Source organism: Onychostoma macrolepis, chromosome 05 (genome assembly GCF_012432095.1).
Source record: "Onychostoma macrolepis isolate SWU-2019 chromosome 05, ASM1243209v1, whole genome shotgun sequence".
In the NCBI taxonomy this organism is placed as follows: domain Eukaryota; kingdom Metazoa; phylum Chordata; class Actinopteri; order Cypriniformes; family Cyprinidae; genus Onychostoma; species Onychostoma macrolepis.
Genome location: NC_081159.1, coordinates 9,808,083 through 9,823,232, shown reverse-complemented (window position 1 = coordinate 9,823,232; position 15,150 = coordinate 9,808,083). Strand labels below are relative to the sequence as shown.

At 37.6% G+C, this 15,150-nt stretch overlaps 1 protein-coding gene across 4 annotated transcripts in view; it reads left to right on the top strand.

Annotated features, from left to right (window-relative positions):
* Positions 1–15,150, top strand: part of adgrv1 (adhesion G protein-coupled receptor V1) — a 139,393-nt gene that overhangs the window by 10,374 nt on the left and 113,869 nt on the right. For all 4 annotated transcript variants that reach the window (XR_009271335.1, XR_009271336.1, XM_058775838.1 and 1 more), the window contains exons 3-4: positions 10,850–11,037; positions 12,150–12,299. Coding sequence is in view for 2 of the 4 variants with exons in the window: in XM_058775838.1 (XP_058631821.1) it covers positions 10,852–11,037; positions 12,150–12,299 (336 nt within the window). In the remaining 2 variants the exon portion in view is untranslated. The remainder of the gene's footprint in view (positions 1–10,849; positions 11,038–12,149; positions 12,300–15,150) is intronic.

The window sequence follows — 15,150 nt, the reverse complement described above, 5'->3', positions numbered from 1 at the left end:
ACCTTCAGAGTTACAGCACCGTTTAGACACACAGACATCAGGAATCAGCACATGAACCTCAACAATGGTGACTATTAATAATAAAAAAAAAACAATTCATGCGGCAAAGCATGCTGGGTGCCAGTACAAAACTCCCAGCGTGCATTGCAGCATGAATAAATTATGCAGCTGAATGTTCTTACTATTTTCTTTATTTGCTTTTATTTTGGTGTTGTTTTGGTAGTGAATTTTCAGTAGACTGTTTTGTGATGTTCAGATTGAACCGATTGTTTTTTCATTTTTTTTTTTTCATTTTTGACTGTCACCAATTTTGAGATTCATACGCTGATTGTTGATGTCTGTGTGTGTTTAAATTCTGCCGTAGTTCAATACATTTATTTGTGCATATTGTGCTTAACTGTTTAACAACATTTGATTGCTGTAGTATCAGTGGTGCAATTTAAGTGTATTAACATATCACATATTTAATAAGAGATTAAAATTGGGCAAGATCAGTGAATTAGACCAGATCATGATGGCTTTGACATCACAAACATCAGTCTTTTCTCAACACAGATTCTTTCGGTTTTTCTTGCATTAAAAACTGTGCCTAATAAACCGCTAATCAAAGCAAACAAAGAAATTTTTTTTTTTAAATGTCAAGGTTCAAGAGCCCAACTAAAGCAAACACTGATCGCCAATATGGTGACTTCAAATGAAAGTACAACACCTAAAATCTCAATAAGAGCTTTTGTACACATATGACAGAAATAAAGTCAAAGTGGTTAATAATAAGAAGCTGGTGATGCTGTTTGTGGAGTTGTTTAATCACCCTCTGCTGAGATCTTGAGAGATTTAATGTGTTTTATTTCAGTTGATTTCATCTTTGGCTTTGGCTGTAAGTTTTGTTTCTCTGCTCTTGTTTCTCTTTCCTTGTAGATATTAAGTTTTTGGTATAGTTTTTGTTTTTGGTCAGCATATAATTTATGCATCACTAGCATCACTAAAGAATATTGTGAAAATAATGATTGTTGTCAAAAAGGTTTCCTGAACACTCCCTCATTTGCTAGTCATAAAAACACATAGTTCTGTCCCAAATATATGCCAGTGTTGGTGTACTGGGTTGGTTGGGATGCAACTCAATGGCAACTTGCCATTGAGTTGCCATTGAATTTATAATAGAGTCAAGTATTAACATGAACAGGTGTACAATTTTTAAGGATGCACTGGACAATAATGTGGGAACCCAAACTTTACTGTCGACTCGGTGGGTTCGCAGCCACTGATTCAGAGTCAGTGAGGGAGCTACACTTTATCGGGGATTTGCTCTGTCCTCAATCCAGCCATCTGTCCTGCGGCTGCCAAACTCAGCAGATTGAAGAGGCTGGGACAGAAATTTCCCACATCTCTCGCTCGTTAAATGAGGAATGGGAGGGAAAACCGAGGGAGAAAGAGAACTATCTGTCTGAATGGGGGCTTGATTCGGTCTACTGGAAGGCTGAAGTACCCGCGTTTTAAAAAAGAGTGGGAAAAGAAGAAAAACTAGATGAAAACAATGTTGCAAAAAAAAGAGAGTACAACACAGTCTCCTAAAATCTTTAGAGTGTGTGTGCGCGTCTGTCTGTGAATCGTGAGTGCCCTGCCTTTCTCAAGCGCACACACCCCCGATTCAGTGTGCGAAGCTGAAAAGAAAGGCAATTAGCATTTCAGCCAAGGTCCGACTGGCTACATGCGATGAAGCAATAAGCTTTATAATTTGCTTTTCTTCTCTTCGCTGCCATTGAGAGGCTTTTCCTTGTTTAATCCCTTGAAAGTGCATTTCTCTTCACTCTCATCCATTGTTTGCTGCAGTAGCCCATCGGTCATGGAGTTCTGCGGCCTCGGGAACGTTCACCATGTGAAATTCAATGAGACCTTTTCTCTGGTCCTCTACCCATATATTGAGCGGGGGAAAAAAGTCATTGTGTTTTTTGGAACAAGGACGCAGGATGCAGTTGGCTCAAGTTGAAAGGGTCAGACGACGGCCTGAGGACAATACCTTTGAGAGATTTGCTTTCTTTCTCTTTACTCTCCGGCCAGCAGAATTGATTGGCATGTAGTCCTTCCACTAGAAGCTAATGTTGGGTTGAAAAGTAACATATAACAATACGGAAACAAAGCTTTTGGCCATTGTTGTTATTCCGAGCATATATTTTCTTATCCTCTGCTTTCATTCCTCAGAAGGAATGGCATCTGCTCGTGCTCAACTCTCTCGGCACCCACTCGCATACACACTTTTGTGCACTAATTCTAGGTTCCCTGTATCTTTCAAAATAAACAGAAACATTTTGGGCAATGCTCACCAAATGAGTGTCTTGCCAACGAAAAGCTGTGGTCTTCAGATACTCTCTTCAAATGTAATGGTGTATGTTTTAACCAGACTCAGTTATTAAATGTTTTAAGTTTCCCAACCTCGAGATGTTCAGGATATCGGCCCCGTCTAAAAATACTTGAGGGGCTACAACATAAGTGGCAATTATTGGCTTTTGAGCTCTCCATATATGGGAGCCCTGAAGGTTCTCAGAACTTTCTGAATGAGGTTGGTTTCTGAGGTAACAGAGCGTGTTGTGGAGATGACTGTCTCGCTTCTGCTGCTTCATGTGTGTGTTGTGCTGTTATGACATATCAGTGTAATATCACCACACCGAATGTGGTTTACTTCAGTTTATTATTCACATATGAGCCTGTGCACCACAAAGGAGTCTGGTTGTTGTTGTGCCTTTTTAAACCGATTAAACACGTAATTCGTCAGTATCATATGGGTGAGGTTCTGTATCCTTCATCAGTTTTTAAAGTATAATGAAGCAGTGACTGAGCTTTTGGTGTTACCGCTACAGGAAAGTCAATCTGCCAAGTTGCTGAGTCATAATTGATCAGCATTGACCAGCATAACCCTAAATGACCTTCAGCCAAGCTTAAGATAGACCTAGCTTAAACCCACACTGTTCATTGCAGTGATGTAACCTACACTTAATGAAATTAAGTAATGCTAATATTCACAATGACTCTGTTCCAAAACATAGTGAGACGCATCGATTTCTACTGCATATAGGCATCATCCTAAATGAAGTGGCCAATTTGGAATACTCTTTAGCAACTCTAACATCATACAAACACACTTTTTGACAACCAAATATGATTTCGTCATGAGAGGCCCTCTTTTTTTAATATAAAGACAGTCATATGTTTGTAAATGCTGTTTAAAACATGAAGGATCATATTATTAAGACATCGTGTTGTTTCCTAAGGCTGATGATACACGGGACAACTTTTTGAGCAATGTTGGGCATTTTTCCATTGAGAATAGGTAACAAATTTCTATCTGGATATTTTAGATTGGTTGTGGGCCCTGTGTCTTACCTGGTTGCCCATAGATGCCAACATTGTCCAAAGTTGCCCTCCAACATTGCTCAAAAAGTTGCCCGGTGTATCATCAGCCTAACAAATATGTTGATTTCATATTGTCCATGCAAGAGGGGACAGCACACATTTCAATTGTATCATCTGCCTCATTAAATGCTCAAGCTCTTTCAAGTTAAGTGGATTTTGATTGGCTGTCAATGTTAAATCAGTTGGAAAAAAAATGGTTCTTAATGTGATTTCAGTGATATTGTTTATCTGTAGAACAATCATTAAAATGTTACAGTTTTCATCTTTGGTGTAAACGGGCCTTTAGAATGTTTGTTAAAAGCTTTTTAGTAATAGTTATCATTCTTGGTAAGATTGGCCCTTTAGTATATAGCAGTGGTTCTCAACCTTTATTTCCACCGCACTATGGTCAAAGTGCAAGTCTCACGGGCCGCACGCGTGTCATTTACATATTACGTCATCAATAAACCAAACAGATTTATAATATTATTTATAGCCTAAATATTATGATATCTAAACGATTACATTTATTGAAATAAATAAATAAATAATTCTACTCACCATTAATAAAACACCTGATGCTGTCGGGAGCTGACCAATTTTGTAAAATTCTGCTCGAAAGGAGTAACGGCACAATGAAGTTGCGATTGTAAGTTGCAGTCTATAAGACGCGCACAGAAGCGTGACTTGACACGTGACATTGCAGAAAGTTTGCGTTTACAAATGTAGCCTATGTTGATCCAAATATGGAAAGCATTTTCGAATTTAATAATCTGAGGTTCTCTCCAGAGATGTTTTGCCACATTTCTGTAATTAAGTATGATTGCTGTGTAGTAGCCTATGGGTGTTTCTTTTTGCCTGAACTTCAAGTGAGTGGCGGGGCAAACCGAAAGTTGATGCCGAAAGTCCAAACTCTCTTCACTGCTGATGCTGCGACTATTCTTGAATGCGTGTCTTCACTGGCATTTTCCACATTTCATTTTCTCCCTTAACAAATTTGTCCATTCTGATGCTCAGTTTTACAGAACTAATGGCTGCTGATGACTATTTGAATTTAATTCTGCTGAAGTGTGCGCTTGTAAGTGTTTGTTAAATGCGTAACATTAATTACGTGAGTACATAGGTCTGCTCATGTCTGAAAATAATATATGAAAAACAAAAAAAATTTTACATAACAAAAACATTATCTTATATTTGTTTAGTACATTTTTAAATTAATGTAAAAACTAAAATGAATTGTAAAACTGAAAGTTATTTTTTAATTATGTTCAGCACTGTAACATTCAGCATGGCGGGCCGCATTTGGATTTGTGATGGGCCGCGGGTTGAGAACCGCTGGTATATAGAAAAAAAGGGTACCATTCATTGACAGTTTTTGGGGGGCAGTCGTGGATAGATAGAGAGTCAGACTTGTAACCCGAAGGCCATGGGTTCAAGTCTCAGGTCCGGCAGGTGAGATCCTTGAGCGAGAACTGCTCCCTGGGCGCCCACTGCATTGGCTGCCCACTGCTCTGGTTGTGTGTTCACAGTGTGTGTGTGTGTGTGCACTTAGGATGGGTTAAATGCAGAGCACAAATCCTGAGTATGGGTCACCATACTTGGCCACACTTCACTTGAGTTGAGAATGTCCAATGTCTTTAAATGCTGCCTGCGAAGTATGGTATGTTCACAGTATTTATGATATTTTCAAAATGATTCAGCTCAAAGGTTTGGTTTATGTGCGGTTTTCTCTTTTTGACTTTCTTAATTTATACCATAGTGCAAGTGCACTATGGTATAAATTAAGAAAGTCAAAAAGAGAAAAGTCAAGTGCCAGCCAAACCATCAAGTGAAAGCCTTACAAAGATGAGAGGCCCATGGTTTGAATCTGTTGATGCATCAATCGCAGCTTTTGTTGGCTAACATGAGCTACGTGGGACATGAGTTTACTTCTGCTACCATGTCATGTGCTGCGATAAATGTGACTGCACATTACCAAAGCTTACCACAGTCTCATCAGACAGGTTGTTACAGACGTAGACAGACCATTAGATTAAGTCAAGCCTGCAATTTGGATTCAGCGCATGCTGTTATTATTTTGAGCTCCAAGCAAAAGTGGCTAAAGTATAGGAAACTTTAGAGTATTTCTTCTTGAAAATAGTAATTAGAAATGTTACGAGAAAGTTTGAAAACATTGCATGTAGTACACCACATTGACTTCGCTCTGCTACATGGAGTCAAAGTGTGTAACCTCACCGAAGGCTTGATGTATTGCATAACACACTCACACACACACCACTCTGTTGCTTAGTACTGGCTGTGAAGTCTTGCTGATTGAATAATTGATGTTAAGATTATGGATCCTGCTGCCGGACAGGGGTAACACTAGAGGCGGCTGCTGGGCCAGCAGTGTAGACCCGTAACCCTACACTTTATCACATCCTCAGCCAGGCGATCCAGTGTAATTGTTGAAGTCTCAGTTACGTTAAGAGGCATGGCTGCCATGTGAACCCGTTGCATGAGGTGATGGGGTCAAACTGTCCTTGGGCTTTACCTATCTAAATACCAAATGGATGATTCACCAAAAAATGAAAGCCTGTGCCAAACATGAATCACTTTTGAGTCTTCTGTGGAGCACAAAAGAAGATATTTTAATGAATGTTTCATTTGCTTTTGGTCCATAACTCTTAACATTTGGGTACCAAAATACGGGACACATAATTCAAATTATTATATTAATAAAATTTTTTACATTCATTTAAACAATTATTATCAAACAAATATATTAATTTAGTAAGAAAAATGTAATAAATAAATAAATATAAAAATGTATCTTAGTGTAGGCTATATCTTTCGATTTTTATAATTCATTATCTTGTTGATCCACCATAAATATAGCCGTTTACCCTGTAACCGCAGTAAACAAAGCAGCGCAGCACCTGATTTTAAAACTCGCAGTGCTCATATTTAATAAATTATACCTTTTGAAGTGTAAGCTATATCAGAATTTACATGTTTATTTAGTTTTTTTTTGCCAGAGTTTTCTTCTCCCATTTATACCAATGATGCTTGTTTCCTTCCCGCACTACAACCTGCGCAGATATCAACAGCGCCACTGGGTTGTAGGTTGCCAAGCTGAGGTCACAAATGGGTTGAAATTTGTTTGATGTGTCAATTGTGTGAGAAGGATGAGTTTCATACAAGATCTGGCAACTGGACAACCTTGAAATATGTTGATGTTATTATTCATATAATGAGGTTTAGGCCATACAAATTACAAGAGATTTACCTGGGCAAATGTAATAAACATATCAAATATGCCCAGTGGGATTTTTATAGAAAGATTAAAAATACGGGAGAAATAACATGGGAAAATATTTAAATGGGATGATAGCGGGATAGAATGGTAAAATACAGGATAATCCAGGGAAAAATGGGAGGGTTGACAGGTATGTTTTGGACCAAGTCAGTAGGGTCCAAAATCAACAAAATTGGACTCTACTGACTTATGTATGGGCAAAAACATTAAGATATTCTTCAAAATATATATTTATTGTGTTCCACAGATAAAAGAAAGTTTGGGAACGACATAAGGGTGTCTAAATGATGACAAAATTTCCATTTTCGGGAGGAACTGGAAGTATAATGAATAAATGAATCCTCTAGAGTTACACCAAGTGGGCAAATATCCCACATGCTAATCTACTAATCTGACTGAATTAAGTAGCTTACTCAGCATCAACGATAAATTACAGAGGCCATTTTAATCAAGTTTCCTGGCATGGGCAAGCATGCATTTTTATTGTAATGAGTAATTCCAGAATGCTATCGGGGGAAACCACTGAGAAGATATAAATCACCCCAAGCATTTTGTTTTTGAAAGTGAAGTTGAAGTATGCTGACGGATTTGGTTGACTGAACAGAGATAACCATATCGAATGAAAGAGAGACCACCTGAGGCGCTGTATTGACTTAACAGCCCACTTCCAAAGTGCAGAAAGACGTATGTATCTCCCACTGGGAGCAGCTTTCTGCTGAATATTCACTCAAAATGCATGCCCTCTTCCATCTTTTTGACATTTTTTGGGCATTTGGGCCATCTCTGATATGCGCTGCATGGCAAAAGGCTTCTGCTGTGGGCCTCCTTTGCGCCTGAGGGAAAAGAGAGAAGCTTGACCTCCTTCACTGTGAAAACCATCTTCATTTTGTCTTTAAAAATGAGACATCCCCACAATAGACTGTCCTGGGGTCAGACTAAGAGCCAAAACACCAGTGTCTTGGCGGCTCAGTGGCCTCCTGGTCATTGATAAATCGGTTTGATGTTCTCCAGGCCAGCATGTCCTGTGGTGATCTGGCAAAGGGTGAGTAGCGTCTTGCAGTGTCTGTCTTTATCAAAGTCAGGAGATGCGGCCAAAGAGGCTGTGGTAACCTCTGGGTTGACTGATGGCCTGAACATCTCCTTGAATTGCTTGTGCGTGAACCAATAAACAAAGATGCTTTGTCAGTCAGTCAGGCCGTATTAGTCAGGTCAAGTGCATTTATTTGTCAGTGCATGAAAATACAGCATGATGTTATGGATCTAAAATACAATTGTTTTAAATACAGCTTTTAGGTTACTCATTTATTTAGTTATTATTATTATATTTTTTAAAGTCTCTAAGTATTTAAGTCTTCTGCCCATTTTCAACTGATAAAACATTTCATAACATAATTAAAAAATTGTATTTTACTGTAAGTTTACTTTTTTGTTTGAATCTATTAATTTATTCAAAATACATAAACATTCATACACAATAACGAAAATACACCTCTTGTATGTTGAGCATGATTTTAATTTGTGAATTTATCTTAATTTAATTAATTTAATATTTTTAGGTGGCAAAGTAAAAATTGTACTGATATCATAATGAATTTATTATTGAATCAGTTTCTGAGGGGATGAAATTCTTGAACAGAAAACATAAGTTTTGATCATCATTATTATTATTATTATTATTATTATTATAAAATCAATATTTTAACACAACTGCTTCAGTTCTTGTTACTATTTAAAAACCTTTCTGTCTTTCATCATGTAGTTATACCAACAATGCTATGTGGTATGGCTCCCCAAAAATTATGACATTTATGAATAACAATTCATGATTTTTTTGTAAAAAAAACGAACAGACCGGTAATAAAATTATCTATCTATCTATCTATCATTTGCACTCATGTCATTGACCCATGAGCCGATGGAGACATGAGCTTAAAAAGATGATTAACATTATAAGCGAAGTCAAAATTGATCACAAAAGTGTATCTTTATCAATACAAGAGTATGGTATTAACAGAACTTGTAGTACATTTTGCATTATTTACATCATTTAATTTGCATTTGTTTACAGCTTGTAATTTGGATTTATTTGTAGTATGCTAAACATAATCACAAAAGTTTATTGTAAGCAAAGATTAGGTATTATGTAGCATATTTTCATCCAATAATGTAAGCTAACAAAAATAAATAAGAGAGAGGTGCTGGTGCGGGTGCCGTTGTGTGTCTGTTGTATATTCAGTCTGAACAAGTCAGGAAGTTCCCAGCTCTGGGGGAGAAGCAGGGCTGAATACCAGGCTTTCCCCTCTACTGTCCTGGCTTTGTACCCTCACCCCAGGCCTCAGCCCGCCGGCAGACGCTAATCCAGTTTTGATAGCATTCACGGCCCCCCCTCGGTGCTCCTGCCTGCCTGCCTGCCCGCCTCTTGTCATCAAGACACAACACACACACTCACAGACACTTGCCAATGATTTAAATGCACACACACACGCCACGGTGGGACGAAATTGTACCAAAATGCCTATGGTTGCATTTCTGCCTCTCAAAGTTTTTTTTTTAGTTTTTTTTTTCAATTCTCACTAACTCAATAGAAATGAACCCCTCAGTAATCTGAAATGGCACCTTAATTGATGAAAGCTGTCTGCTCCCAGCAACCTTGTGGCTAAAGAATAACCGCATGATGTAGCAGAAATGGAACATATGAAAAGCTGAATTTAACCAATGTCCAACTTTCCTTGGTAATCGGCTCTCCTAAGAAAGAAGGGGAAAAAAAAGGAAAAACAAGATGACATCATTTAGAGCTTGTGTATTTACCATGTAATTTAGCGCAAATATAAAAAAGTGTTTATGCAATTATTAAATAGATGTCCAGACGTCATTTTGAACACATTCATGTTTTCTGTTTTGTCTTAAAAAAGGAGACATTGTCTGAGGTCATAAAACTTAATAGCCACTTTCTCTTCAAAAGAGATGACCACAATAAATGTCTGAATTGTCTTCATAAGTGACAATAACTTGCATCTGACCTTCAAGGTCAGGAACCTTAAAGGAAAAGGGCGAGTCAACCAGTGATATTATATTGATTTGCAAAGTCTTAAAAGGATACTTCACCATTAAAATTAATTATCTCTAAACCTGTATACTGTTGTTTGTCTGCAAAACATAACAATTCAGAGGAATTTTTGAGGATGTTTCATGCAGCTCTTTTCCAAACAATAGCTATGTTTCCATCCAAAGATGTGAATTTAACTTATGCGCAAAACTAGAATATTGCATAAAACATTTGCCAATAAAGCACCATTTCCATCCAACAAGTCAAAAAATCGTCACTTCCTGAAAACTGGCACCAAATATCACTAAGAAAAGTAGGAGAAGCCACTGAATATAATATTTTTCATATATTACAAATTACTTGCGCCTCAGAGCAAGCAGACTAAACACATGCGGCCATTGTTTTCGGAGGTGGATGCCTGCTGTTTGGGAACGGAGTCATGTAAGACAGTTATACAGTTATATATAGTCAGGTTATCCCGTCCCATCGCGCAAAGTCACATGACGTTTTTGATGAGCATGGTGGAATTTATTTGGTAAATGTGTTTCATCGTAGTTTTTACTTACCAAATAAAAAGTTTATCCTACTCAATTTTATGTCAAGTTTTTTTATGTGCATTTTTAGAATTTATGCGCATCTTGGTGTTTCCATCCAGCGTTTTTAATGCAATATTCCAAAATGTGCATAAAAATAATTGGATGGATGGAAACAGATAATAACAGCTCCTAAAAAATAAAAACACATCAGGGTTGTCTATACCAAAATTCTAGTTATGCAAGACCATGTTAGCAAATGCTGCTATAATAATGTATAATGTCATAAATTTGTACAATGCTGTAATTGCACACTATGATGGATGTACTTTAGTCCTAATTACAGTATACGCTTGCCTTGAATGTGTGAAATGTTTGTGCAGGTACCTTAAACAAGAATATACATGTAATTTATTCACTTTTACCATTCATTAATGCACTACACTGTCAGATCTAAATGAAAGAAGGACTGTCTCAGAGGCATGTAATTGTAAATCTCATTGGCCTAATTTATATTTCTGCAGAGTGAAGTGTTCTCATTCAGACAAATAGTCACTAAACTGTATATATTCTTTCTCTCTTCAGGAATGCCAGCTGTTCTTGCTCTAGCTGGCCTGGTTCTGATGGTGCTCACCACAAGTGTCAGGTCTGAGTCCGCAGTGCTGAGGTTCCAGGGCCAGACTCAGTTTGTTGTAAATGAGAGCAGCAGGGCCATAGTGCGACTTGTGGTGGAACGAGTTGGAGATCCAGTTAATGTCACTGCTCTGGTTCTGGTAAGTTTAGGAAAACACTGCATGAATGGTTAAACCTTGTCACTACCAGTTTTGTTTGATTTGTTAGACTGTACATGTAGCAAAACTGTTTTTATTCAATTCAATTAAATTATTTAATTATTAGAAATAACTTTTTATGTTATGCTTATATTTTAAAAAAGAACTACCAGTAAATCCATATAGTGTGTGTGTGTGTGTGTGTGTGTGTGTGTGCGTTGTAATGAATGAATGAATTCTCACACAGGGGTGAAATGCAGAGGACAATAAAATTTAGATGAAATAAAATAAATAAAATCAAGTAAAAAATTTTGGTTTTAATAATAAATTTTAATAAAAATTGTTTAGAGAAAAATATTCTGTGTAAAACATTGGCTGACATTCCTGTGAAATAATACAATTAAAAAAGATAAATACTTCTACACATTTTGTTTGCATTGCACTTGGTCAAATCTGTCAATGTCACCAGTTCTCCTGTTTTCACTGTTAGCTAAAAATAACCCACCTACAAGAGCATTATGAAAAAGAAATTGTCATAGGAAGCAGAGTGAAATACATTTGATGTATTAAGGCCCCACAGAGTGCTTAGAGCTAACAGTGCTTCTGTTCTACTGCCTGATGTGCTAATGCCTTAACAGCTGCTTGGGTCTCAACACCCAAACATCTGTCTGGTAAATCATAGCACAGCACATATGACCATAATTAGCATAGAAACACAAATATGCCTACTGTCAAAACAGGCAGTGCCTGTTTAGCACGCATGGTAAGTGGGCAAGTATTGCCGGTTCATTGAATGCCATGCATGGATTCACAGCAGAAAGAAGGATCTAAGAGCCTGTTTTGTAGCGGCTTACAGTGGGTGGCATCAAAGCATGCGCTAGAGGTGGCAGTTGTCAACCAGATGGTGCTGGTTGAGTTTAAGAGAGGTCAGGGATTTCCCGTTTCACACTTTGAGATGTTTTATACAGAACTGTTTTATATAAAACACATCTATGATTTAAAATTAATGTTCCCAAAAACCAAAAATAAAGCAATGGATGACTGCTCTCATGCTCTTCTGTTCTCTTTTTTTTTTTCAAATTGAAATTGAAATTTCATATCCCATGTTTATCCAGCTTCAGGGAGAGGACACTGGTGACTTTGAGGCCACAACTGCAGCTGCTTTTATCCTGTCCTCTGAAAGCAGTAAAACCATCTTCATTGCTGTGAGGGATGATGACATACCTGAGGCTGATGAGACCTTTGTGTTCAACCTTCGCCTGCAGGTAATGCTTAAACCAGGAAACTGGTATAACCCAGGGGTTAAAGATCTGTGCATATAATTGAAAGGGTTAGATTCAAATCCAGGAAAACATATTTTATTTCAGTTAGTTGCGAGAGCAACATTTCTAACTTAAGTTTAAATGTAGGTTTTATTTCACTTAAAGAGGTCATGAACTGCTTGATTTTATTTTGTACTGTTCTCTGAGATCCACTTATAATGTTATCAAGATTTTAATATTGAAAAACATAATAATTTAGAAGTTATAGGCAATTGTCTGTCCTATTTTTGACCCCCTCGCCCGGTTTGTAGATTCAGAAGTAAATGCCCACTGCTATGATTGGCTAACAGTTGTGTATGTTTGACAGCCTACATCCTTCACAGATGAACGCTGCTGTCTTTTAGGTTAAAAACACATAAATCAGCACTGATAGCCTTGTGGGCAGCGACATATGGTGCAGTTGCGATTCGGGTGTCCCGAGTTCGATTCCCGCCTCATGGACCTTTCCCGATCCGTCTTCCTCTTTTTCTCCCACTCACTTCCTATCAGATCTCCACTGTCCTATTAAGAAAAATGCCACAAAAAAAAAAATACTGCATAAACATATCAAGTGATCTGCAATAACAGGCAAAGCAATTGTGACCACATAATAAAAACAGTTACAGTTACTGTTACCAATATAATTGCACAGTGTTCACACCAGGAAAGTCCGCTAGTTCACTTGCTTTGGTCCGGACCAAATACAGTGTTGATTTTTTTTTTGTTTGGTGCGGTTCTCTTTCACACTGCCCTTTTTGCAAGTGAACCAGAAATTGTAAACAAAACCACACGTGTGCTAAGGTCATCTGTTCATTGAACAGAAATTCTCAATCAGTGAAAAACAGGAAGTGCAAAAACAGGCTAATCATGGAGATCTTTCGTAGTGCAATTTTTATTCTTTTACTGATTTGCTGTCATGAGATAAAAACGCAATATGAAGAAACTTATGAGCATCATATGAGACAATGTCATACAATGTTGTAATTACGACTTGCCAAAAATAAAATCTATAGATATGAAATACTTAAAGCATATCGAAATGTTAGTTTAAACATTTAACCTAGATAAATGTGTGCTATTAGGTGCATTTCCAATCGTTTGTGTGGAGAGTGGAAGCTGAAGCGTGCTTTAACAAATTAAATACGCCGTAATTGTTGCTGATAAAGGTAATAATAATACATCATTCAGAACTGTAAAGGGTATATTTTTATTTGTGTGCACTCACAATATCAAGAAAACGTGCTTTTCTAAAATAAAGAAAACTAATAGGATGCGCTTCCCATCAAAAATGAACCGTAACTCAGTGAATATTTTCCTTACAGACATGATGAATATATCTATAGAAAGCTTTGAATTACTACAAACTGAAATAATTTATATCCAAAACAAAAACGCTTTCATTATAATCTGTAAAGATGCATTTTCTTTCTAAAGGCATATCCAATGAAGAGATGGCGAGTCAGGATTTTTAACTTCATCTTTGTGACACTGACTCAGAAAACACTAGTTTATTAATAAATAATTCAAATATATCCTTACTATTTCCCCCAGACACATTCATTGTAACTTTTGCTGGGGCTTTGCAGCAAGCTTTAGCCTATTTAGTGCGCTCATGTCACGTTGCTGTGGGCGCTATGGTCACGAAAACTCATAATTTGCACGCGTTTTTTTTAAGCATTGCGGTTTGAAAACAAGTGATTTAAGCTATTGAAATTCAAACAACAGCACTATATGCACGAGCTGTGTGTTTTCTGAGCGTGCTTTCTGCAATTGGATCGGATCAAGGCCGGTTCATATTCACACCTTAAACGAACCGTACCAGAGTTCGTTTGGAAGCGGACCGAGACCATCTCTTCAGCTGGGTCTCGATGCGGTTGTTTGGTGCATACCCGAGTGCGATTGCTGTATTCACACCTGCCCAAAAGATCCGCACCAAGAGGGGAAACAAACTTGAGTTCTTTTCAATCGAACCAAACAAGACAGGTGTGAATACACCCTTAGTTTCAGTCTTTCTGAAAATCTTGAGTCGAAAGATGTCTTGTTTGTCAATGAAATCTGCAGTAAAATGCATTATCGTTTGGTTTTTGCATAGATCTGCATTTGTCACTCTTGTCAATTACCTACTACAATCAGTGGGTGGGGCTAAACAGACAGTGATGTAGAAGCAGGCGTTGATCTTCTTCTGTGGAGGCGGTGTTTAGCCACACTATTATGTCATAAAGTGGCCCATTCCACAACCTGTCATTTTGGCAGATTGGCTTAATACAAGCTGTTTTTAGATTAAGGAGAAAGTTTTGAGTTCTGAAACTTACAGAATGTTTTTATAGCACTGTGACCTCTTATATATCAAAAGATCAAGGGAATTGTTGGAATCATCTGCAAATAATTTTATGTTTTATCATATTTATAAAAGACAGATTCAGCTGTACCGCTTTTCTCTAAGAACAGTTGAGCACCTGGAGGCGTGCTGTGGGCGGAACTAAAGAGTCACAAGCACATGAAGCTTTTGTGTAGTGATCGTCTGCAAGCTGTGACATTGACATAAATAAAACAGGAACAAAAACTTTATTGACTTAAATTAACTATGGCTAAAAATCAGAACCAGCCTTATACTGTATTTGATCCGGATTTGAAAACCGACAACTTCCATATCCTGAATGTGCTCTTGCTCTTGCTCTGGTTGATGTGTGCACATGCTCTCCCTGGATAAGTGCCCATACGAAGAATCCCACCCTTTATGATGTCATACAAGTCCATACTTGGAAAAAAAAAAACTTTCCAAAATGTATACTAACCCTGAAGGAATGTCTTTGGC